A 27,423-nucleotide genomic window follows, 5' to 3' on the forward strand; every position below is an offset into this window, starting at 1 on the left:
CATGCCAGTAAACTGAGAGCCTAGATGAAATGGATTAATTCTTGAATGACAAATTAGCAACACAGATCCAAGAAGAAATAGAAAATCTAAATAGTCCTGTGTTTGGAGTCCGCAAGACTCTCTTGAAGTTTGATGTTTTGCTAGCAGAATCCAAAAGGCTCAGAAAGCTGTTATACTCAGGGTTATGGTTCATTACAGCAAAAGTAAAATCAGCAAAAGGAAAAGACATATGGGGCAAAATCCAAAGGAAACAAGGCACAAGATTCCAAGATTCCTTCTGCTAGCGGAGTCACATAAGACCTGCTTAATTCCTTCAGCAACAATGTGTAATAACATGTACAAAGAACTGCCAACCAGTGGAACTTTATTAAGACAGATTGTCCTGGCTTTTTAGTACAGATCAGTCATGTAGGTACTGCATGCCTAGCTTACGTATACTGTCATCAGTATGTATGATATTAGTAACTAAAGCTCCAGACCATATAAGGAAAGCAAATTTTTACCATAAATCATATTTAGTATAAACAATTGGACAAATTGGTATACCATGGCTCAAGACCCCAGGCACATGAAATATTCTTATCAGACAGAGCAGTCCAAGAACTCAGTTTGCCAGGGCCAATCAAGGGTCAGTCATGAAAACAGACCTTTCTTGGGAATGTACAGGGTTTGAACAACCCAAGTTGGCTGAGTTAACTGTTTCCCAGACAGGCTTATACCAAGTAAACAATTTAAATTCAAAATTTAAAACCTTTGCCCAGATGACTACTAACTGGATAGAATAAAACAATACCAATTCTACACATACTCTTTCAGACAACAAAGGAGAAATAACTCCTAATTCATTTATAAAACTAGTATTAACCTGATTACCCTGGTATCAAAACCAAAGCCATTACAAGAAAAAGAAAAAATTCTTCAATACCATATAGATGCAAAACTCCTTAACAAAATTTTTGTTACCAAGTCCATTCTAACAATATACTAAAAGGTCAATATACCATAGCCATGAGAGATTTATCCCGGGAATAGAAAGGCTTAATAACTGAAAATCAATTCCAGTCACTTATCACCATATGAAGAAAATAGAGAAAAATCATATGATAATTTTCATAGTTATAGACAAAGCACTTGACAAAATTCAAACCTCATTCATTATAAAAGTTCTCAGCAAACTAAGGATAGAAAGAACATCCTCAACATGATTACAGGCATCTGCCTACAGCTATCATCACATTCAGTGCTAAAAGACTCAATGCTTTCTACATCAGAAACAAGGCAAGGATGGTCACTCTCAATACTTCTATTTAACATGGTAATTCAGGTTGTACTCAATGTACTATGACAAGAAAAAGACAATAGAAAAATAAAATTATATTTGTACATAATTTGATCATTTATGTAGCAAAGATTAAGAAATCCTATAAAATAGATATCAGAACTAATAAGTAAATTTAGCAAGGGCACAATCTGCATGTTAGCAGTGACCAACTGGAAAATGAAATTAAAAAGGTAATACCATTTGAAACAGCATTTGAAACTACTAAAAACTAAATTTCATAATATGTGCAAAAATTGTATACCAAAAACTACAAACACTGCAAAGGGAAATTACAGAAGATCATGTTCATGGATTGAAAGACTTAATATGGTAAAGATGGCAATTCTCCCCAAAATGACATATAAATTCATTGCAAACAATATCAATTCCAACAGGCTTTTGAAAAAATTGGGATGCTGATTTTAACACTTATGTAGAAAGACAAAGGACCCAGATTAGCCCAGAACAAGACTAGAGAGGAACTTATCCTGCCTGACTTCAAGACTTACTATGAAACTACAGTACACAAAACAGTGTAGTACAGGCATAAGGACGCACATATAGATCAATGAAACAGAAAAAAGTTGAAAAATATACTCATATGATCAAGGATTTTTCACAAAAGTGGCAAGGTAATTCAATGGGGAAAAGATATAGTTTTCTTAATAAATGATAACAGAACAACTATCTCGGGGAAAATGAACCTCGAACCTTACCTCGCACATAACACACAATCTAATTTGAAATGTAGTGCAACAAAGAGTCAACATACCAGGCCAGAGACTGCTTTCCTTAGGAAGTCTGCTTACGAACTGGCCCTGACTAATACCTGGGACTTTGAATTTGTGGGGTATTCCCGCCCGCATTCCTTAACTAATAAGGGTGGTTTACACGCAAACAATATGCTCTGGGCTAAACACTACTCTTTCTGTGAGTCTGGGATTTTAGTATATGCTGGGCAGTTAATGCCTACATGAACAGCCCCCAATGAAAGCTCATTAAGTCTTTAATGAGCCTTCCTAGTAGAAAACACTCCATACTTTTCATTACAACTGATGCTGAAAGAATCGAATGTCTGAAGGGTCTTGGGTTTGATTCCAGTCAAGGGCACATACCTCGGTAGTGGGCTCGATCCCTGGCCCAGTAAGGGCACACGGAAGAGTCAACCAATTGATGTGTCTCTCTCACATCAATGTTTCTCTCTCTCTCTCTCTTTCTCCCTCCCTTCCACTCTCTCTGAAAAGCAATGGAAAAAATATCCTCAGCTGAGGATTAAAAAAAAAAGTATACTATAAGTCCTAGTGGTGGACTGCTGTAATAAGTAAAAAAAACACTCTGTACACCCCAGAGTAAGCACCTACTGAATACATAAACAAAACAAGGAGATATGATCTTAAGGATATTGTTAATTATAATAATATTATATTGATTTCACTTATAATCAATAATTATAATATTGATTATAAGTGAAAAAAGTTCCTATATCCTTAATTTCTACCTGTTATATTCCATTTACGTCCACCGAAAACATCTGCCCTGATGTCACCAGGTCCTTAAAAATATTCTTCAATGGAGACTGTTCCTTCTCCCAACTTCCCAGATTCAGAAAGAGGACTGACAAGGCATATTCCTTGTCAACTGATGCTCACAGTTGCTAACAATGGGCAAATAGGAGGCATGTATGGTGTTTTGAATCTTATGCAGGTATCACAAAAATCTAGTGATACTTAAATATCTTGTGATGCATTTCAAGTAAGAGAAAGCATATGATTCTCTTCCAACAAAACGAATCATGAAAATTATGAATCAAGACAGTACCTCAATATTTTTACTGGCCACATTCTTCACAACAGCAGGAAACAGTTCAGATGCATTTTTCCCTTTTGCAATCATCTGAAGAATAAAAGTGGAATATTAGGGCTGAAACTTCTTTATTTTTTATTTATTTATTTTTAATTTTATTATTGTTTAAAATATTACAGATGTCCCTTTTTCTCCCCAATGACCCATTCCACCCCGTTCCTTCCCCCTCCCCAGTCCCTCTCCCCACCATTGTCCATGTCCTTGGGTTGTGTATATATGCACATAAATTTTTTGGTTACTCTCTCCCCCTCCACCCACCCTCCCTCCTCTATCCCTCTGACATTCATCAGTCTCATCTATGCTTCCATGTCATTGAAACTTCTTTTAGATTATTCATTTGAAAATAAAACACAAATTCTACATTAAATATTTATAAGACTGTATCTGCAAATAAGCTATGGAATTAACAAGCTGAACTCTTTCTGAGTCATCTTATCCCAGCTATCTGCAGCAAAGAACAAAGACCAATCAATCTCTCCTGTGATACTACAAAGATTTTGAACAAAGTAATTATTTTTCCCTTGCCTTTACTTCATAGGTTCCCCGACTTCTCCAATCATTACTTTTCAAAGTTCCCTTCACCAAGCCCTCTTTCTCTGACCACTAAAGTTATGTGTACCACAATCTTTTCAGGCTACACTATTCCACAATCTCTGAAACTAAGATTTCACTCAACCTCATGACTTAACTCTAACCTCTATAGGGATCAATTCCATGGACTCTAGCCCTAACTCTGAGTTCTAGTTCTACTTCTCTAACTGGACATCATTAGATGTGTCTCTCATCCCACACTTGCTATGTCTAAAACCAAACACATTCTCAAGATAAAATGGTACTCTGCTAGAAATCCACCAATTTTCCCAAAAACTAGAATACCAAACATTGTATCAGACGATTATACCAAACAAATCAAACAATTATGCCCCAAACCATAGAATTATCTTGTTCTCTTATAACTAGGACCTGTTGTGATTTTTATCAAAGTAAACTGATCTACTTACTATCAGAACATTCTCTGGCTCCTCTATGCCTATGCTCAGATCATGCCCCCAACCCAATTCTTCTTACATTTCTGAGTTCTAACTTTCTATCTAGAGTATTATCAAATTCTAATCATTCTCCCTTGCTAGAGCCAGCTCCTCACACCTAGCTCACTGTGACATCCAAGCCTAACTTCCTCTATAATTTGTTAAATCTTCACTTTTCATTTGGAATCTCTAATGTTTTTCCCCCCATTTATTTCAATTTTATGTCTACCTGAATTCTTCCTTCACTCTCATTGTCAGAATATATCTCTATGTCTTTAAGTCTAGACTTCGGTAGCCACAAAATAAAGTTTTTAAGTACAGGATAATTTTTTGAAAAGGGATTCTTTATGAATTACACACCATATCTAAGAAACAATCTAAAAAAAGATAGAAGATATTATTTTTATAAATTTACAATTGTTTAATATACAATGTAATATTTGAAGCATTATAATCCCAGGTAGCAATTTTCAGAAGACCTTTCTACGACACAGCTTTAAAACACTCTAACATAGGCTAGTCTTTTCATATTCTATTTCCTTACCTGTGATATTATTTGAGTATTTTAAAAAGTCTGCTGTGTATTACAGGAGGTTCACAAAATACTGCAGCTAAAACATCTTTAAATGATTTTACACCTCTCTCAATTTCCTCATCTGTAAAATAAGGAGAGAGGGATTAAATGTTCTCTAGGGCCCCCTCAGTTATTCAGTGATTACTTCAAGTCAGAGATCCTGTCCTATTATATCCTGTTCTAAGGCTTCCTTAACTTTATTCTACAGAATGCTATTCAAAAGGATGTCAATACCTTAGAGGAGAAAAAAACCCTACAGTCCAATTCATTCAATAAATATTTCCTGGGAGTACACTACATGAGAGGGATTATTCTAGGCCTTGGAAATACAATCAAGAACAATACAAAGTCCTTGTCCATTGGAGCTTACCTTCTATTGGGGGTGAGGGACACTAAACAAATATAACATGTGAAGTGGTAAAGAGACTACTATGGTATGTGCCCTGACCAGGAACCAAACCAGCAACCTTTTAGTGCACAGGACAATGCTCAGCCAACTGAGCCACTCCAGTTGGGCTCTCAAATTTGTATATTTGAGTTTTAGAACAACCCACCTTTTAACAGAACATATTGATACCCAAAATCATCTTTCATAAATGGAATTTGGACTTTGATATATTAAGAGGATTTTTCAAACTCTCATATGGTGGCAGTTGTGCTGTCACCTTATTACAAAAGAGTTTATTTGTGCAATTATACAAATTTAGTACATTTTGACCTCATCATATAAAATTGTGTAGAAAATAAAATCAGCAATGGTGGTGATAAAAAGCATAGTAGCAATGAAAAAGACAAGTTTTGTGAATTTAATTCCATTGAACTAAAATCAGAACTATTTAGCATTAGGTAGTCACTAAATTAAGCCAGTTCTTTTCACTCTGAATGTAAAATATCAAATGAAAAGAGAGCAAGTGCTCTCTTTGCAAAAATATTTTATTAATGATTTTATATATAATTAGAAATTGAGTTATATTTTTAGCTCTCTGACGATGGAAACCCTCTACTAACATTAACCAAGTGTTTAAATTTTGCATTACAAGTGAAAACTGGACAATGCTCTTATGTTTACTAATACTCATTAGAAGCTCTATGCTACTAAATTGAAAAAACATTTCTATTGGAATTAATGAAATTTAAAACACAGAAGAAAGCATGCACACAATTTTTAGGTCATGAAATGATAAAAAAAAAAATCCATTAGCTAATTAGTATCCCTCTTTGCAGGAAGTCAAAATATTGTTGTATATAATCTACTTATCTTCAAAAGATTAGCTTTCTTTATCTCACAGGAGAAATATCTTGACATTAAGAGGGAAACCAAAACACAGAAAAGAGAATTAGAACTCAAGTTTCTGAATTTTAACACTTCATTACTTCTTCCAAAACATTTTAGATAGGAAATTCTAAGTTAATATAGAAAAGCAAATGACATGTTCAATTTGGTATTTATCATATTATTTAATATGTATATTTAGCACAACTGCATGTTCATTTCCCAAAAAATTAAAATGATCTATTTTACCTACCCCAACAATCCGTTTCATAGCATCCAATTTAGCAGAATCTTTGTTGCTCTCTAACATGTGCTTTAGATCTTCATTCCTATATAAAAAAAGAAAAAAAATCCATATCTAGATTTTCACATAATATAGTTATTAAAATATATCATTTCCATAAGAATTAGAAATATGATGGGCAATGTTAAATAAGTGCATTCTTATTTATAATTAAATATGTATTTCTCGTCTTAACCCTATAAAATAATATCAAGTGTTATGGTGTTGCTATAAAGCCCATCAATTAAACAAAAATATAAAACTGTACCTCAGTTCTGGGCAAAATATTAATGTGAACACAGGTATACAGATTCTCTTATCCCAAAATTTCTTCTGTGTAATCATAAAAAATAAGAAAAGTCCTTGACTCAGCACTAAAATATTTTCATAAGTCAAAAAGTAAAAACTTTCTTCAGAATATCTCAAGAAAGATCACTGATTAAAGAAAAGCTTTGTGTCATTTACACCACCCCGTTTTCCCCCGATTTCCTCCCATAAAAGAACATAAACATGAAGGGGAACCCCAAATGATTCTCCCTAACTGAAAGACTTAAGTAAAGGCAATTTTAACATCTAAACAAGATGCATAAGACAACTCTGATTAATCTCCAGAAAAATATGCTGAGAAGTTAGTCCTAAAAGGTTACATACTGTATTATTCCATTTATATAATAGTCTTGAAATAACAAAATTATAGAAATGGGGAAAGATTAATGGTTACTAAAGGTTAAGGTCAAGAAAGGGAAGGATGGATATAAAAGAGCAACACAAGAGATAGTAATGGAACTGTTAGTAAGTTTGTCGTCATGGTTACATGAACCTACACATGATGAAATGGCATAGAACACACTCTCACACACACACTCACACACACACTCACACATACTTACATATAAGTACAAGTAAAACTGAGGAGATCTGAACAAGATTGGTAGATTTTTATCAGTGTCAACCTCCTGGTTGTGATACTGTACCATAGTTTATCATTGAAGGAAAATGGGTACTAGGTAACAAAATCTCTGTATTGTTTCTTATAACTGCATGTGAACCAATTATACAATTACTGTACCTCAAAATAAAAAGTATAATTTTTTAAAAGTTATATACCAACTCATTTATAACAAGACCAACAGGCCAATAAAAAAAATGGTCAAAAGAGCTGAAGAGACATTTCACAAAAGATTAGCAATGCCAGTAAGCACATGAAAAAATACTTAAGATCATTAATTATCAGGGAAATGGAAATTAAATGAGATGCCATTAAACACCCATTAGAACAGCTGAAATTAAGAGAGAGACAATAACAAATGTGGCTAGGGATATGGAGCAACTGGAACTCTCACACTTCTGGTAGGAATGTAAAAAACCCCCACAAAAAAACACTTTGAAAAACCAGGAATTTCTTACAAATTTAAACATAAACCTACCATGTGACCCAGTCATCCACTCCCCAGAAAAATACATAGTTCCACATAATGACTTACATGAATAATCATAGCAGCTTTATTAATAGTAAAAAACTGGGGGGGAGGGGTCTAAATGTGATTTAGCCATACACTGGAATACCACCCAGCAATGAAAAAGAATTAACTACTGATATATGCAACAGGATAGATGAATTCTCAAAATCATTGCGCTGAGTGAAAGACGACAGATGCAAAAGAGCATGACTTATTCATTCAAAATTCTAGAAAATGCAAACTAATCTGTAGTGGCAGAAAGTAGATCAGTGGTATCCTGGTGCCATAGGATAGAAGGAGAAATGGACCACAAAGGGACATAAGAAAATTTCTCATTCCATAAGACAATGGAAATGTTCTGTATCTTCTTAATTGTGGTGGTGATTTCACAGGTGTATAACCAATACCTTTTATGTCAAAAGATCTGATTATAGTCTTTAGGTGGATCATTCTTACATGTAAATTATACCTCCATAAAGTTATTATTAAAAAGTTTTATCGTGGTTTTTTTTCCTCATGTGTAAAGAAGCTTAGTTCTCCAAAAGACGACTAAAAGACATACATCTATTTCTGAGAACCACATTATTAGGTATCAGGTAAGCTGCCACCATTTTACATACTTTGAAATTAAGGTATCATATTTAAGCTTCATGCTTATGCAAAAATTTAAATCACTGAATCTTATTTTAGTAAATCAAACAAAAATCCTCTTAAATGACTGCAGGAAACTAAGACTGTCGCATTATGAATTGTAACTAACTATTTGCAAGTTATTATTTTTAAATTAGCAATCTTTCATAGTTTTTACAACAAACTCTGTAGCAAAGAGATTTTTTAAAAATTTGCTCTGACTCCATGCAACATAGTGAAATCACTAAAAAGAAAGTATCAGAAGCTCTTTCATTTCAATTTAGGTTTAAAAGTAGGTCAGGCCCTGCCCAGGTGGCTCAGTTGATTGAAGTGTCATCCTGTGAACCAAAAGGTTGAGGGTTCGAGTCCCAGTTAGGGCACATACCTAGGTTGCAGATTTGATTTCTGGTTGGGGCATGTACGGGAGGCAACTGATTAATGTTTCTCTCTCTCTCTCTCTCTCTCTCTCTCTCACTTTTCCCCTTCCTCTCTCTCTGAAAAATCAATAAACATATATCCTTGTGTGAGGATTAAAAATTAATTTAAAAGAATAAAAAAATAAAAGTAGATCATAAGAGCTTGATTACTCCAAACAGATAACCTTGACAAAAAAAAATATTTCATTTAGTTTTGTACATTTTAAAAATTTAGGCCTAATGTAGGCAAGTAAGTGCTTACCAAGAATGAATGATTAATCAGGCCTTGTTATGGGCTGAGTTGTTGACATCCTAACCCCCAAGAATGTGACTATATTTAAAGATAGAGCCTCTGCAGAGTTAAAATGAGGTCATTATGGGTGGGCCCTAATCCAATATGACTGATGTCTTTGTAAGAGCAGATTAGGTGTCAGACACGCAAAGACCAAGGGATGGCAACGTGAGGACAGAGCAAGAAGGTAACCATCTGCAAGGGAGGGAAAGAGGCTCAGGAGAAACAAAACCTGCCAATACCTTGATCTCGGACTTCTAGACTCCAGGATTAGGAAAAAATAAATTTCTGTTGATTAAGTCATCTAGTCTGTGGTATTTTATTATGGCAGCCCTGGCAAATTAACATAATAGTTAAATGTTACAAACTGTCACTGCAGTAAAAACAAAACAAAAAAACCCACAAATGAGCCCTGGCCAATGTGGTTCAGTGGTGAAGAGCAGTAGCCCGCCCACAGAAAGGTCTAGGGTTCGATTCCCGGTTAAGGGTATGTCCCTGGGTTGCAGGTTGGATCCCTGGCCCTAGGGGTGCATGCATGAGGCAACCAATTGATGTCTATCTCTCACATCAATGTTTCTCTCTCTCTCTCTCTCTCTCTCCCTCCCCCGTACCCTCCTTTTCTCCCTCCCTTCCACTCTCTCTAAAAATCAACAGAAAAAATGTCCTTGGTTGAGGATTAATAATAAATTAATAATTAAACAAATGAAAGCTAAGAACATTTTTTTCCAAAAAGAGTAGAGGCAATGAAATTCATCATGGAAAAAAAATTACTCTTCCTTTCCAAACAGCTCATAAAATTAAATGCAATGGTGACTGCTAGTGGGACATAAAAATTGTTAAATAATTATAAGACTAACTTTTCCCAATTAAAAATACAGCTAGATAATATATAAATAGTAGAGACAGCAATATATAAAACCTATACCTGAGGAAATACAACTACCAAATGTTAAAATACTATAAATGTTCACTGTAATGAATTTAGAATCTCTTCTTAAAAATTCACAGCCTCTTTCACATTGCACAGGAAACTGAAAAAGTAGAAAAAATAATGGAACCACATATGAGTTTTTTCCCTTCTAACTTTTTGTTATTTTCCTACTTTACTTAATGACCATGTATTCTTTTTCTGAATGAAAAAGCTAAACATAAAAGAAACCTTAAAAAACTTTATTGGGGTTAAGAAAAAAACCCTTAAGTAATTAGAAAGGAACTAAAAGAAAGAAAATATGACCACACATATGCATGTCAAAAAAGAAAGAAAATTCATTTTCTCCTGCCTGATCCCCTTTTCTTTCCCCCAACAGTTGTCCACCCTTCTTCTCCACCAGTGTCACCTGGAGAGCGAAGGGAACAGTGAAGAATAGTGAAGTGTCAATTTTTAGGAAGGCCCAACCTCTAACCCAGGTGTATCTAACTCATGGCCTAATGAAGGCTTGGTTTATTCCCCTTAGGCTTGAGATGCCAGAGCCCCCTTCCCAACCACCGTTAGGTCCTGACATGCTCTCTTAAACTAAAAACATGGGAACAGGGATCCAATATTATAGCCAAAGGTTTTGCTCTTTGTGTTCAACAGAAAAGAAAGTCTTCAACTACAAATATAAATATATTTTGTGTCGACACGGGCAGAGTAATAACAACTTTGAGGTTCAGAGAAAAGAGACAAGATCCTAGGCACTGTTTCAACCTGATGTAATAGTCAACTTTTCACAGATATGTCATATAGACCTATTGGAAATTCTGATATAAATTACATATTTCTTACCAAATTCCTCTTTGCTTGTCACCAAAACAGTAAAGATTTAGGAGAGTTAATACCATAACACCTAGTTTACTCTCACAATATATTCACTTGTACTGAGTCATTTTAGGTCTACCTCTTTCATATGTGTATGCCAATATGACCTATTAACATGTATTATTGCATTAACTTAGAAATTTAAAAATTCTTTTTGATAAACATTAAGAATTGATTCAAATTAATGCCGAATTGGCAATATTTTCATTGCCTCTGCTGGAAAACAATACTTGTTTCAAATAAATGTATTTTCTTATTTACCTATTTACCTGTAGCTTTCCAGCTTTCATTATTAGGATACCAACTTTATTTTTACATAAGTGACATCTTGTGGTATTAAGCGGTATAACCTTTCATGTTCAAAATATGCCTGTTTTTATAGTTTCAAGAAGCATAGAAAAATATGTAACTGGACTGTTAAAGAAAATCTTGCTATCACCAGGAAGCCACTCTATTTCAGCACCAATATAAAGCAACAACTATAATCGAAAAGCAAAGTTTACCAGTTACATATAAGAACTTAGGCAGTGGTAGGACTTTCAGATAGTATAAATTATCTCTTTTTAAAAAATCTATAATCCTTAACTCTTTACAACCTTCCACTCCTTCTAAAGACAATGTAAATTAAGGAAAAAGTTAAGACTGAAGCACTGTACGCTGTATCAGTGACACTCAAATTGTGGCTCAAGTAAGTATGGTCCAAGAACCATAGCAACTGAGAGCAAGCACAGTAAGAAACCTGACAGAGGAATTCAACAGTGTCATTTTATATCTTTTGAGTCTAAGAAAAAGTGGGACTTGTATTTTGCATGTTTTTCATTTCGCTTTCCTAGTAATTTATTTTTTGTTGTATTTTACTGAAGTATCTAACAATGGTGGATTGAAAATTTAAAAAGACCCTTCCACCAGTGATAAGGAATAGCAATTTCCAATCAGAGTACACATCCCAAAAGGATGCTTCAAAATCTTTGAGAGGAGAATTGGACCTTTTTCAAGCCTGGCCAAAAATTCTGTAACATGGGCACCACACCTCTTCATGCTTTGAGAACCACTCAAATAAAAGATGTTCCTACTCCAAGCAGTGCATTATACACATGAATAGGAATGCAGAAAAAAAAGGCTGGTAACAGAGGTCAAAATTTGCTTTTTCCTATTTGCTGTGCAGCGAAAGGGGTTGGCCTCCACAGTACGTTTATATGCACAACACGAAGGCTTAGTAGCTTTTAGTTCAGTTAGTGCCATCTTGGATGATACTCAGAACCTTGTATAGTTTTTGTCACAAAGTATTCACTTAATAAATTCAAGAGTGAGTACAAGAGAAAAGTCCAGCTACCTAATCATCCATCTATTAACCCTCTAAAACAGGGATGGGGAACCTTTTTCTGCCAAGGGCCATTTGGATATTTATAACATCATTCTAGGGCCATACAAAATCATCAACTTAAAAATTAGTTATGAAAAAAGCTCCTAGATTTATTGAATTTTGAGTCGTGCCTGCAGTTGCATTGGCAGGGCCAGACCAGATGATTTCTCGGACCATATATTGCCCGCCAGCCGGACATTCCCCACTTCTGCTCTAAAAGGAGGAACCATAAATTATCCAAGTGAATATGTATGAACTTTTCTTCCTGTGTTGTTCACAAAATTGAAAAGAGGTCTACAATTGCTATTACCACTTCCTTAACCCTTAGTAATCTTCTTTTCTCTCTTATTCCTCTATTAAAAGTTCTCTCACGAAGGTAACAAATAACTTCCTAATTTATAAATCCAAAGCAAATCTCATACTTTTATTTTTTCATAAATACTTTTAGATTATTCTTCTACATTTGTTACAACTGAATACTCCTCCTCTGTCTTGAAATTCCCTCCTCCCTTAGATTCTGTAACTCTATTCTCATCTGGTTTCCATTTACATTTATGACAAACCAATGAACAAAAACAAAAATCCTTGCATCCTTGCCCTCAGAGTTTTCATTCTAATACGTAAAAACACCCAACAAAAACAATAAATAGGCAAAGTATGTCTTGAGGTGATATGAGGGAAAAATAGGACAGAGGGAGAGAGAATGCAGAAGGGAAAGAAGCAGGCAATTTTAAATAGGGTGGTCAGAGTAGACTAAATAAAGAGACATCTGAACAAAGATTTACAAATGAGGAAGTTAGCCATGAAGGGGGGGGGAGAGGAAGGGCACTTTAGGCAACAGAGACAATGAGACAATGAAAGTGAGGTAAATAATACTATAAGGGCTTTGGTGTTTATTCTGAATAACATAAGGAATCTCTGGAGGGCTCTAGATAGAGAAGAGTCATGATCTAACAGAATCATTGTGCTGGTGGTGGTTAGAATACACTGTAGGGACTTCCAGATCTGCCCATAGTGCTGTAGCTTCTAAGAGACTAAACCTGTCACAGTAAATAACTATAAAAGCTGGGGGGAAATAACTTTCTGAAGGCACTGGACTTAAGGGGCCCAGATCCTGGAAAGATGAGGAACACAAAAAATGAGTTCCTTATTTACACCAGCTTTGTTTCCCTGAGTGCATTTCCCAAATTGTCATTTTTGAGAACCGGACGCAAGGAAAAATGGCAGTTTTAACAGACTGAGGAGACAAATGTTGAAGTTCAGGACTACCAAAAGGACTACAACTTGAGGGGCAAAATTACAGAGAAGGGAACCAATGAAAAGGTGCATAAAAATCAGTGTACAGACTCCCTCAGGTAGTTGGCTACATTTTCACAGGGCAAGATTCAGGAAATCCAGCAGAAAAAAGCAGCTGGGAGGTTAAACACCTGTGCAGAGAATTCAGCAACCACACAGAGCTGTGGAGAGAACTTGAAATTCAAGTCTCTTCCAAACAGAGAGGCTTTGGTAAATACACTGGCCTTTCAGTTAAGGCGATAGAAGGGCCACAGTGGAAGAGCAAGAATGCTCCCTAGGAGTATGAGAAAAAGTGAAATAGACAAGACCTTAAAAAGCCTAAAAATTGAACTTAAACAGGATCAAAGTGATCTGCTAGTACTCTCTCTGCCTGTCAGAAAAAACACAAACCACTTTGGAAGAATATATCATCCAGAGCCGCAACAATGTTTTTATCCTAAATATTCAGCATCTGATCAAAACTTAAGATACATGCTAAAAACAAGAACAAATGGCAAAAAAAGAAACAGAAACAGATTCATGAATAATTCGGATACTAGAGTTATCAGATAGGGACTTTAAAATAACACTATTAATATGGTCAGGAAAAGATGTACAAAATAGGTGAAATGACAGAGAATGTCAACAAAGAAGTATACTCAAAATAATTAAATGGGCATCCAGAATTGGAAAACACAGTATATGAAATTAAGGACACACCAGATATGTTTAACAGAAGACTGGAAATAGAAAAAAACAAAACAAAAAAATCCCCACAGGATTACTGAATTTGAAGGAAAGTCAAGAGAAAATACACAATTTGCATCACCAAGATATAAAAGAATGGAAAAAGGGAACAGAACATCAGAGACATGTGAGATATAGTCAAGAGTCCCAAAAAGAGGGAAGCAAGAGAATGAAATAAAAGCAGTATTTCAAGAGATAATGGATAAGAACTTTTCCAAATTGATGAAATGTATAATCCCACATACTTAAAAATCTTAAGAAAATGGGGCAAACATAAAGATAACTACACTAGGCATAGCAAAGTCAAACTGCTGAGAATCAAACACAATGAGAAAAGTCTTAAAAGCATTGCAGAGGAAAAAGACATTTCCTTAAGGAAAGGGTCAGCAAACCTTACTTTATAAGGGGCCAGATAGTAAATATTTTAGCCATTACAGGCCATACCATCTGTGATATAACTACTCAACTTTACCACTGTTGAGTGAAAGTAGCCACAGATAATACATAAATAAATGGGCATCGCTGTGTTCTAATATAACTTTATTTATATAAACAGGAAAGCCATAGTTTGCTAACCCCTGCCTTAAAAGGACCAATAATAACACTGAGGCCAACACAGAGGTCAGAAGATAATGAAATGACGTCTTTAAAGGTCTGACAGAAAAAAATAAAGGCCAACATATAATTCTATACACACTGAAAATGGTCTTCAAAACTGAAGGTGAAATAAAGTGTTTTTCGGACAAATAAAAGCTGAGGATCAGCTGCCAGTACATAAAAGAATATCCTTTAAAAGGAAGGTAAAATAATCCTAAATTTTTATATGTTCTAAATTTATAGCTTCTGGCTATAAAGCAAAAATTGACAGAACTACTAGAAGAAAAATGCACATCTACAATCATGACTGGCAATTTTAACATACCTCTCTCAGTAAGTGATAGAACAAGCAGACAAAAAATTCAATACAGATGAAGAAAATCTGAAAAACACAATTAATCACCTTAACCTGAGACACACGGCACTATATCCAACAACTGCAGAATAAACATTCTTTTTGGGTGCACATAGAACATGTATTTTTATCAAAATACATGTCAAATAAGATCTCAACAAATTTCAAAGATATGAAATCATACAGGGCATGTGAAATCTAACAAAAAAATAACTAGAAAATGACCAGATGTTTAGAAATAAAACAATTCAATTAAAAAATGGGCAATGGGCCTAAATAGACACTTCTCCAAAGAGGACAAACAAATGGCTAAGAGACATACGAAAAAATGCTCAACGTCGCTAAGCATCAGAGAGATGCAAATTAAAACCACGATGAGGTATCACCTCACACCTGTCAGAGTGGCTTCATCAACAAATCAACAAACTACATGCGCTGGCGAGGGTGTAGAGAAAAGGGCACCCTAGTACACTGCTGGTGGGAATACAGACAGGTGCAACCACTATGGAAAGCAGTATGGTGTTTCCTCAAAAAATTAAAAATTGGCCTGCCATTTGACCCAGTGATCCCTCTTCTAGGAATATAGCCTAAGGAACCCCAAACACCAACTTCAAAGAACTTATGCACCCCTACGTTCACAGCAGCGCAAATTCACAATAGCTAAGATTTGGAAACAGCTGAAGTGCCCATCAGTAGATGAGTGGATAAAAAAGCTGTGGCACATTTACACCATGGAGTACTATGTGGCTGTGAAGAAGACGGACCTTTTATCCTTTGGCACAGCATGGAGGGAACTAGAAAGTATTATGCTAAGTGAAATAAGCCAGGCAGAGAAAGACAAGTATCACATGATCTCACATATATGTGGAATATAATAAAATAAACTGATGAACAAAGTGGATCCAGAGACATAGAAACATGGAACAAACTGAGGGATCTCAAGAGGAAAGGCAAGGAGGGGGGTGTGGGTGGGGAGAGATTAATCAGGGAACTTGTATGTTTATGGGCATGGCCCATGGACGTGGACATTGTGTGGGGAGGGTCTGGGGGTGGGATGGATGTGGTGTAGAGGGGATCAGTGGGGTTAAAAGTGGGACATCTGTAATGGTCTCAACAATAAGGATAAAAAAACATTAAAAAAATAATAAAATAAAAATGACCTATGAGCCAAAGAATAAGTCATGAGGGAAAGTTAAAAAATATTTTAACTGACTAATGAAACTGCAACATTTCACAATTCATGAGATGCAGCTAAAGCAGTATTGAGAAGTAAATTTACATTTTTAAATGCAATGTAAAAGACTGAAAATCAATAATTTAAGTTCCATCTCAAGAAACTAGAAAAATAGCAAATTAAAGTCAAAAAACAAGTAAGGAAAGAAAGGATAAAAGGAGAATTCAACAGAATAGAAAGCAAACTATAACAGAGAAAAATCAACAGAACTAAAGGTTAGTATCCACTTCAAATAAGTTACGAAGACAATACGAAAGGCACTTACCACTGGGCCTAGCACATCCATTTATTCAATATTCACTATGTGTCAAGAACTGTTCTAAGTAGTGGGGTCCCTGATCTCTTGGGACTTACTTCCTAAGTGAGAATTTAGTGGGAAGGGGGCATAAGGGGAATGACAGAAGGAGGAAGAGGGAGGGAAGGAAAAAGGAAGAAAAGATTGAAAGACTGGGGGAGTCTCAGAAGCAATAAAAAAATTTGATGACTTTGGGTGGTGGGCACATAATGCAATATACAAGATGTGTTGCACCACAAGATCTTGTAACAAGGAATCCATATCTGAAACCTAAAACCTATACGACCGTATTAACCAGTGTCACCCCAATAAATTTAACTTTAAAAAATTAATATAAACAAAGACACTTTTTCAACTTCTGCACTAAAAAATGCCATAAACTAACAAAAAATAAAATGAATTTGGGATTCATCTGATAAAAGTGTCAATTTTCTAACAATACAAAGAGCCTTGCCCTAGCCAGTTCTGCTGAGTGGTTAAGAGCATCAGCCCTCAGACTGCAGGGTCTTGGGTTCAATTCCGGCCAAGGGCATGTACCTGGGTTGCAGGCTTGATCCCCAGCCCTGGTCAGGGTGCATGGGAGAGGCAACCAATTGATGTGTCTCTCTCACATCAATGTTTCTCTCTCTCCCCCCCTTCCACTCGCTCTGAAAAGCAATGGGAAAAAAATCCTCAGGTGAAGATTAAAAAAAATACAAAGAGCAATAACTAATCAATAAGAGCTGATCCAATAGGAAAATACATGGATAAAGGACATTTAAAAGTATTTCTACTGACTGATGTATTTCTACTGAAAGGATAAACTAATGCATATGAGGGAGAAGACTTAATGTACTCACAATTATAAGGACTCGGCGTAATAACACTTTACACCCATAAGATTGGGAAATATGAAATTTGATGGTATCCAGTATTGGCAAAAGTGTAATGAAAATAGACTTTACTATTGGTGCAACACATCTGGAAGGAAACTGGGCAATATCTATCATAATTTAAAATGCAATAACCTTTGACCTACAACTCTATGTCTAGGAATTTTTTCTACAAATAGATACATTCACACAAGGATACAAAAATTTGTTGCAGTGTTGCTTATACTCACCAAAAAGCAGTATCAAATACCCCCAAAAACAGAACTAATGAAATAAAAGGAGTACTAGAAAATACTCCACAGTGGTGAAAGAGACTGAAATAGTTTCATATGCTGACACAGAAAGGCCTCTTAAGATATATGAAGGAAAAAGCAACATACATGGAAGAGGGTATACATTTGTTTTTGTTTTTTTAATTTCTGGAAAGATGCATACAAAACTGTTCAATGTAGCTAGCTCTGGGGTTATGAGAATGTGAATTATATCCTTTTTATATTACTGATTCATTTGCCACTAACATGTCTTGCATTTATAACATATAGTTAACTTATTTAGCCAACTGATTGTAGTACTGCATTCTAGAACTTATAATACTATCTAATTTTAGTATTACAAAGTATCTACGAATCATGTGTGGCTATTGCTCCCATTTAATAGATAAAGAACCAAGGCCCAGAAATTGTAAGGACAACATAGAAGTAAAAGATTATACAACATACAAGAAATTCTTAACTCATATAACTTTTTAAGTATACCACCAGAACTAGGGAATGGCAAGAAATTAAACTTATCTTGTTTTGAAATCCAACATTCTTCACATTTATCATATTATTGCCAATTTCTGCTATACGGTTGAGCATATAATGAACACATTTCAAGAACTGTAAAGTAGTATGTTGTTAGTATAAATCCATAAACTACAGTGCCACACTTCCTCCTTTATCTATAATCTGCTACAAGAAAAATGTTGTATTTTTTTCTCTTAAATTCAAAATTTTAATGAAAAGAAAACTCATCTCTGAAATCATAATAAACACTAATTCTAACTATTCTCAATAGTAGTCTAAAACATCTGTGATACACTTCCGCCTAAGTCAAAATAAATTTTATTTTCACTGGCATTACTTTGACTGTATTTGGTTAACATTATCTCATGTAGATTCATCAGCTCAAAATTAATTAGTATTATAGAATAGTGTATTCCTTCCAAACAATTCATCTTTGTTGGCTCACATGCCTCACTGCTATTGGCATACCACTGCAATAAGGGGCATGGTGCCACAGTAACAGATGGGTATAAACACAGACATGCCAAAGAGTCAGTATGTGCATCAAGTCTGACTATTAGCAATACATTTTCCTCCAAGAAATTCATAAACTATAGTAGAATAAATGTATCTTTTCTAAACTGTGTTAATAAGATATGCCAACTCAAAGATAGATTAATTTTTAAGTTATTTAAAAAAAATAAAAAACAACTTTCCAACGCCACAGAAGGCAAGTTTTCCATCTGATGAGTTTGGATCAGCCTTCTGTGTAGGGAATTGAGGAAACCAAAATGCAATCTCTACCTCAGATAAGCTCTGTCCCTGAAGCATTTGAAAATCTCAATTTAAAAAATTGTGTTTTTTTTAAAAAGTCACATAGCAGTGTTGCAAGATGAAAAAATTCTTGAGACCCGTCACACAACATTGTGAATATACTTAACACTACCAAACTGTACTCTTAAGAATGATTAAGATGGTAAATTTAACGTTACGTGTTTTTTACCACATGGTCCTGCCAAGTGTCCTGATGAAGGCTATAAAGGTCTAGAAAGAGAAAAAAGGCGAAATTCCTACTTGACAGGAATTGAATCAAGAAGTGCAAATAACTAAATTTTAGTTATTTAAAATGTTGTCATATGTTGAAAAACTATTGTCACCTAAAAAGGTGGCCAGTTTTAAAAGATTAAGCCATTTCACATGTGGTTTAAAATTTTTGAAATACATATACTATTGACTAAGCTACATTGAAAATTTTTATCATTTTTACTGCATGAATGAAAACAGTTTTAAAATACTGAGAATGCTCCCAGGCAACACAGCTCAGCAGTTGAGCATTGACCTATGATCCAGGAGGTCATGATTTGATTCCCAGTCAGGGCACATGCCCCAGTTGTGGGCTTGATCCCCACCAAGGAGTATGCAGGAGGCAGCCGATCAATGACTCTCTTCATTGATGTTTCTATCTCTCTCTCCCCCTCTCCCTTCCTCTCTGAAATCAATAAAAATATATTTAAAAAAATAAAATAAATAAAATATTAAGAATGCTAAGGAAAACATCATTTGTGGACACAAAATCATTTGTTAATAATGCACTAGGCATCAGTATAGATGGTTGTGCCTCTAAACTAGCAATGTCCAACAGAATGTTCTGTGAACTGGAAAATTTTTTTTGAATTGATTTTTAGTGAGAGACCAAAGGGGGTAGAGAAACATCAATGTTATTCCACTTACTTATGCATTCATTGGTTGATTTTCATACGTGCCCTGACCAGGGATGGAACCTACAACCTTGGCGTATAAGGACGATGGTCTAACCAACTGAGCTACCCAGCTAGGGCTAGAAATATTCTTTATATGCACTATCCAATATAGTGACTGCTAGCTACATTGAGCACATAAAAACGTATGTGCTAGCTAGTGTGACTCAGGAACTGAATTTTTTATTTTAATTTAAATAGTCAAATTTGACTAGTGGCTACTGTATCGAACAGCACAGCTCTAAACCGATGTATATGCTATTCCCTCTGCCTGGTGGTATACACAGCTATGTATGGAAAGCCCTGGTCAGTGCTACCATCTAACATAACATCATCAGTACTGATTCTTTTGTTAGGTTATTCCCTTTATTTATGTAGTTAATTAATAAGGTCCCATTCTACACAAGACTATTTAAAGCCTTTATGGAGCTAGCTATATAACTTCATTTGTATACACCATAGTTGTTTATTTTTCTAACAGTTTAGTGCTTCTTCCCAGATAGTAGCCTAATTACAATTTGTCCTAAAAGGACTATCACTTTAAGAAATCAACAGGCTCCGTATTTTAGTAAATGAAAAGAACAAATTATAATGCCATATTACACCACAAAAGCACATAGCTTTGCTTCAAAAATATATAGTGTATATATGCACAAGAAAAAACAACTGGAAGATCCATATCATGTTAACTGATTCTGAGTGCTGAAATTAGGGTGGTTATTTATTTATTTTTTTAAAATATATCTTTACTGATTTCAGAGAGAGGAAAGGAGAGGGAGAGAGAGAGCTAGAAACATCAATGATGAGAGAGTCATTGATCGGCTGCAGCCCGCAACCCGGGCATGTGCCCTGACCAGGAATCGAACCCTGATCGCCTGGGTCCTAGGTCGATGCTTAACAGCTGAGCCACGCCCGGCCGGGCAGAGTGGTTATTTTTTAGCTAATCTGTATTTGCTAAACTTTCTATCAGGAAAAGTGGGTATCAGTCCAGTGAGTCCCTTCTCTCTATTGCATCATCAGTTTTCCCTCTTCTACATCAGGTAGTTCCATCAGCAAAATACATAATTTCTCTCATTTAAAAAAAAAAAAAAAAAAATCACTTGACCTAAAATTCCCTTCCAGGTATCATTCTATTTCTCTGCTCCCCTATAAACTAATACAATACTAACTACACTTCTCCTCCTTCCTTCTCTCAGACCTACTCCAGTCAGACTTTCAGCCCCACTGCTGAACTTAGCCCCACTACTGTACTTTGACTTCTCAAAGTCAACAAAGTCCTCCACACATGCAAATCCAAAACTCACTTGTCAGTAACCATCTTACTTGACCCTATTCGTACTACCTGACATAACTACTCCAGGAATGCTGATCTCCTCTTTTTACTCATTCCCTTGGTGTCTCATCCAATTCATATTTAATACCATCTATTACCTGACGGCTCCCAAACTTGTATCTATAATCTGATCCTCCCCTAAGCTCCAAATGTATGTATTCAACTGCCTATTTAATGTCTCCAATTAACACGCTCAAGCTTCATCCCCTCACCTCTTTAAATTCCACTTCACACAACCTCCCCCACTTGAGTTGACAGCAACTGCAAACCTCCAGGTGTTTAGGCAAAAATTCTCGTGTTCATCACTGATATCTTTTCCTCTCAAATACCACATCCAAACCATCAGCAAATTTTATTGGCTCTCCCTTCAAAATACTGTATATCCAGAATTCAATCACTCATCTCCACTACCACCAATCTGATTTAGTCACCATCTTCTTTTGCCCGGATTATCGCACTAGCCTCTCTGCTGGTCTCCCGGCCTCAGATCTGCTTTCTATTGCAAGTGCTGAAGTGATCTGTTTAAAAAGTAAACTGGATCATTTCACTCCTCTATTCAAACTCTCTAATGGCTTCCTTTCTCACTCAGAGTAAAAGCAAAGTCCTTACAATGATTTACAAAGCCCAAACCAATCTCGCCCCTTACCTCTCCAACATTCTCATCTACTAACTTCCCCCTCCTCTTCATGCACACTCCTCCAGCTATGCTGGCCTCTCTGTTGACCCTCACACAGGTCAGAAATTTTCCTGCCTCAGAGCCTGAGCACCTCTGAACATTCTTGTATTCTTACTGAACACTCTTCCCCAGACATCTGCATGTCACTCCCTCACCTCCTTCAGCAATGTGCTCTATTAACAAATTCTCAAGGATCTTTTCTTGACCCTGCTTTTTCAAACCCAACTCAACCACCACCTTCTCTATCCTATTTCTCTGCTTTATCTCCATAGTACTCCTTGTCATCAAATGATCAACGACATCTTTTTGTTTATTGCCTATCTTCCTTCCACTAGAATGTATGCTCCAGGAGAGCAGTCATTTTGTCCACTGCTTAATCCCTAGCATCAAGAACCGGTGCCTATCATACAGATGGCACTTGTATTTGTTGAATTGATAAATTACTTCTGTAATTGTTTTAAGTTTGAAAAAAAACACAAGAAATGAGCAAGCAGGTCCCAAGTATCCCAGACTATAGCCTTTTTGAATCAGGAAATCTGGCACACAGCAGGCATTTAATAGTTACTGACTGACTCACTCAGATGAAGGATTAAAGACACTGGCCTTCCAATTCGGTCAGTTCCTATCAGAAATACAAATAAGCAGACATTGACCATAAATTGTTCACTTTTGTAAATCTATGAACTCTTTCCAGCTGATATGCTAAATAAGTCTTCCCCTAAGTACACAAACCAGTGAATGTTATTTACAGTAATATGAAATGTACGAAAATCATTCCTTCCTGATTATTCTACTTTGGGCTCTTCACTTTAAATTTTGAATTTGGACTGCAGGCAATTTGTTTTTGTCAATAGTTCATTTATACATGTAACTGCAAAAGTGTCAAATTACTTCACTATAATACATTTGTCATTCCAAGAGCACTTTAACTTTTGATGCAATAAAAACATTTCAACCAACCTTTAGTCTGCCTTTTTATTTTAATCATTCAGTTACAGTAATGCTGCTCTAAATTCTAAAATTTTTGAGAATAATGTTTTAAAATAATGGTAAGTCTTCAAATTTAAGTATTCCAGTTTTCTTCCTCGGATTTCACCAAATCAGTGATCTTAAAATAACATATCCTACATCAAGGGATGAGTATCTTTCTGGATGAATATTTTTTAAGATAAATAATAAAAGGCAGAACTGACTCTTCTCCAAGAAGAAAAGCAAGCTAAGCAAATAAAACGGAACAGTATTTCATCAAAGTTTATGTTTAATGGTTAAAATCTTATTTGATTTTAAGTGTATTTCAAGAATTAAATTACAGGAGACCTACTGCACCACGGAAGTGCCGATCCTTAACTTGAGCAGTCAGCCCTTTGTAAAACTAGCAGTCTTCACGTGAAGACAAAAACAAGTAGTTCATCTAGCTAGGAAGGCACTGCAGATGCCACCACACAGTTTCTCCTTCAAATAGCCATCTGGGAACAAAAGGCAGTTAGTTACTTTGAAACATCAATAAAACACCGAAATTGGCTAGTATTTTATGTGCCTTTGTAAATAAAATAAAGTAGGATTCAATTTACATACAGGGGAGGGCAAAAGTGGGTTTACATTTGTGAGAATGGGAAACATGGAGTTACTAAAGTTATTGTAATAATCATTACCTGCATGTCTTTTTCCATACGAACTGTAGACCTACTTTTGCCCACCCCTGTATATACCATGGCGAATATGTTAACATCACCAGAAGTAGATCTAGTGACCATAAGTTTCAACCAGCTAGGCAGAATTAACAAAACAGATCAGCTACCAAAACTGGAGTTATTAGAACTCAACGGATTTAAATCTTCAGAACTTGAAGATGATAAGGACAACAGTATGCTATAGAAATTAATGGGTTGTATTCTCATACCTGTAACCCTAGACTCCTGAGCACAAGGCAAAGGAATGCAATGAGGGGTCTGTACCTCTTCATAATATGCTGAGGGGCCAACATTTCAGCATCTCAAACTAAAACATGTTTGACATTTCAGATTCCAGCATTTCAATTTTCTTCAGTAAATCATTCTTTATATTAAAAAAAAGCCTATAATAAATACCTTCTGGTAGGTATATCACACTGAAAGGTTGAGAAGTATTACACAATATGTATTACATACTTGTATTTACTGTTAGTTTTCACTGGCCTTATCTCACAAACTAAATTCTAAGTTTCTTAAAAGTAAGGTAAAGAGCTTATAATCAATTTGTATTTTTGTGCTGAAAACACAGAGGAATGAACTAAAATCGCAAATTTACAAATAAGGATGTCTTCAAAAAGTAGAAGAGAGAGGTAAGAAATCCTGATGGTAAAGTTCATTCAAAATCTACGTGACAATTCCAAGCCAATTAACCCTCACTATAGCAAAGACTCAAGCAATGACATGAAAAGAACTGTTCTGGACATATATACAATTTAACTTCAGGGTGATACAATAATACATCAATGCAACATAATGCAAAGCAACACAACACGATGCAATAGGAATACCAGAGCAGGTTTTCTTTCTGTATAAGGTCTTCTGAATCAGTCATCCTTTATTTTTAAGTACACTGGCTAAGGAGACAGTAAATGTTAGTAGAATCTGAGTAATTCAATTGAATAAAGGACCTGAAAATATTTATTAAGCAAAATTATGAGCAGAACACTTTGCTAGGCAACTTCAGATAAATTACACCATCTAATATCAGGTGAGTGTGTGAGAGATTCCTGTATACAATATTCAACAAATATTCATTGAGTCACTACATAATCTGAGAATGCAGAATGACTGAATGAGATAAAGGTATCAATGAGAAATACTAGGACAAGTAAAAAAGAAAGTGGAGCAAGCTTTGAACACTGAAACTATAAAAGTGTTAAATGAAAAAATTACAAAAATATGGTATAGACCTAATTAAAATTAATTATTATAAATAAAAATGGAAAGAGTGACACATACACACACAAAAAACAAGTTTACCAGCTCATACTAAGTCAATATTGACATCCGGGACTGGTTTAACTTTATTTTTAATGAACTCAAGAACATCCCTATAAAAAAGGTTATGCTCATTCAGCTGCACTTCTATATCCTTCCTGAAAGAAAAAGTGGTGGAGCTATATTTAGATTTGTTATAATCGCAGACAAACCACCAACCCACATAATCTTCCTAGGAGACTCCAGTGAGAAATACTGGTATTAAAGGTTAAAGAGTTATCTGTAACGTAATTTTCATGGCTGGTGCTGTAAAATTGATAATAAAATTTAAGCTAAAAAATAAAGCCTTATTAATGCAATGAAAATACACTGATGTAGAGTACTGACTATATCATAACAACATGATGTAGCATGCTTACAGGAAAGCATGTAGACCTTTGTTGGGGTCTAAATCAGCTCTGTGAATCTAAACAAATGAAAAGTCCACCCCAATTTCAGAAGGGACTAAAAATGCTACCTTTCAATGTGTTTCAGATGGTACTGCACAGGTAAGTTACTGGTTACTAAGGTCAGCTTTTAATTGTTAAACCTAATGGCCTCTTTTCAGCCTTTATTCTATTTGCCCTTAGTATGCAACTCCTAACATAACTGACCATTTCCTCTTACTAACTTTCCTCTTAGCTTTTTTTTTTTTTTAACCTTCCTCTGGTTTCCTACCCCTCTCAGCACTTTCTCTCTTCCTGGTTCTTCTTCCATTCACACCTCAAATGTAGGGAGTTGTCTAAACTGCCCTCTCTTCTAACAAGTTCTCCCTGGATGACATCATCCATTCCTATGCTCTAATTACTATCTACAATTCTAAATGTTGATGCCCTGATCTGTATCTCAGCTGAACATGCATTTTCTTCTGCAGCTCTCTGGTTTCTACACACTTTGTCTGAAGAACTCCCTCTTTCTTCCACCGGGCAAAAACCTTCCCAGGCTTTAAGCCTTAAAATGTCACCACCTCAGTGAAACTTTCACCAACTTTTCCAAATAGTGTTAGTTAATATTCCAGTTTAGAAATCACTTTCAACTATACCATCTTATGAGAATATCACAAAATAGACAAGTATTATCATGGAGATCAAGCAATTTGAACAAGGAAACATTACAAGTGGAAACCATTTACTTAAATCCAGATCTTCTCACTCTAGATCCAATGCTCTTTGTAATACACTGAGATGTTCTCAAAATAAAAATAATTAGATAATTTAGTCTTACTATTCATTGGTCTTGTTCGTTTCTTTCTAGAAATTAATTCCTAAATAAATGTTTAATCCAGAAATAAAATTATTAAAAATACTTTTAATTATACACACACAGCCTAATGGTAAAGATTTTTTTTTTTAAAGAGCTTCATTGTTTAAGACAAAGAAAAATGATTTAGAAAAAAACTAAAAGCAATAAAATTTACAACAGTCTCAAAAGGAATACAAAAAAATTAATTCTTTACATATTAAATGAAGAAACTGAAAATCTTGAAGCCAATAATCTAATACACAGGCTTGGTTAACCAATAAATGGGGTATAGGATCTTTTATAAAACCATCTAAAATTCCCTAATTATGGTTTTGTTTAAGGGGAGAAGGGATAAATAAGACTAATAAATGTGCTTAAATTTAGAAAACAAAATTCATCAATAATCCTGTGACTAAGAAGTCATTAGACATCCTGGAGATGATCAGTGAAGGATCAAAGGACACAGAGAGCTCTAGAACAAGAGGCCACAGAGCAAAATACTGGAAGGAGTCGGAGAGTTCAAACATTATCATATTGCAGTCATTGTGGCAAAGACTGGTTAAGGAAATTCATTAATGATTGCTAAATATAGGGGGTAGTGAATTTAATGAGAAGCAAGACATCTGCAAGGTCTCAAAGTGTTCCCCCATAGATAGATTATTGGAAAAAATAATAATGGACAACTGGACAATTATCATGAAGATGGGCATCCTATGCCTCCGGAAGGAGGCCACATCACCTATGGTGGTACTATGGCTGGGGATAAATAACATGAATCTAAACAAGAGGGAAAAACACCAGTAAACCCAAACTGAATATCACGCTATAAAATAATTGGCTTGCATCCTTCAAATGCCAAGGTAGTGAAAACAAAGGCTAAGGAACTAGACCAGATTAATGAGATTGGAAAACTAAATGAAATATATGATCCTGGACAAGATCCTGTACTAGAGGAGGAAAAAATGCTAAAATATTATTTATTGGA

General features: G+C 35.3%; 1 protein-coding gene across 2 annotated transcripts in view; it reads right to left on the reverse strand.

Moving 5' to 3' along the window:
* Positions 1-27,423, reverse strand: part of AP3B1 (adaptor related protein complex 3 subunit beta 1) — a 186,837-nt gene that overhangs the window by 156,930 nt on the left and 2,484 nt on the right. For both annotated transcript variants that reach the window (XM_087815426.1, XM_016210377.2), the window contains 2 exons: positions 6,313-6,388; positions 3,140-3,214 (listed from right to left, as the gene is read on the reverse strand). In XM_087815426.1, the coding sequence (XP_087671552.1) occupies positions 3,140-3,214; positions 6,313-6,388 (151 nt within the window). Of the gene's footprint in view, positions 1-3,139; positions 3,215-6,312; positions 6,389-27,423 lie in introns of those variants that run through there.

This window comes from Miniopterus natalensis, chromosome 3 (genome assembly GCF_054644295.1).
Source record: "Miniopterus natalensis isolate mMinNat1 chromosome 3, mMinNat1.hap1, whole genome shotgun sequence".
NCBI lineage: Eukaryota > Metazoa > Chordata > Mammalia > Chiroptera > Miniopteridae > Miniopterus > Miniopterus natalensis.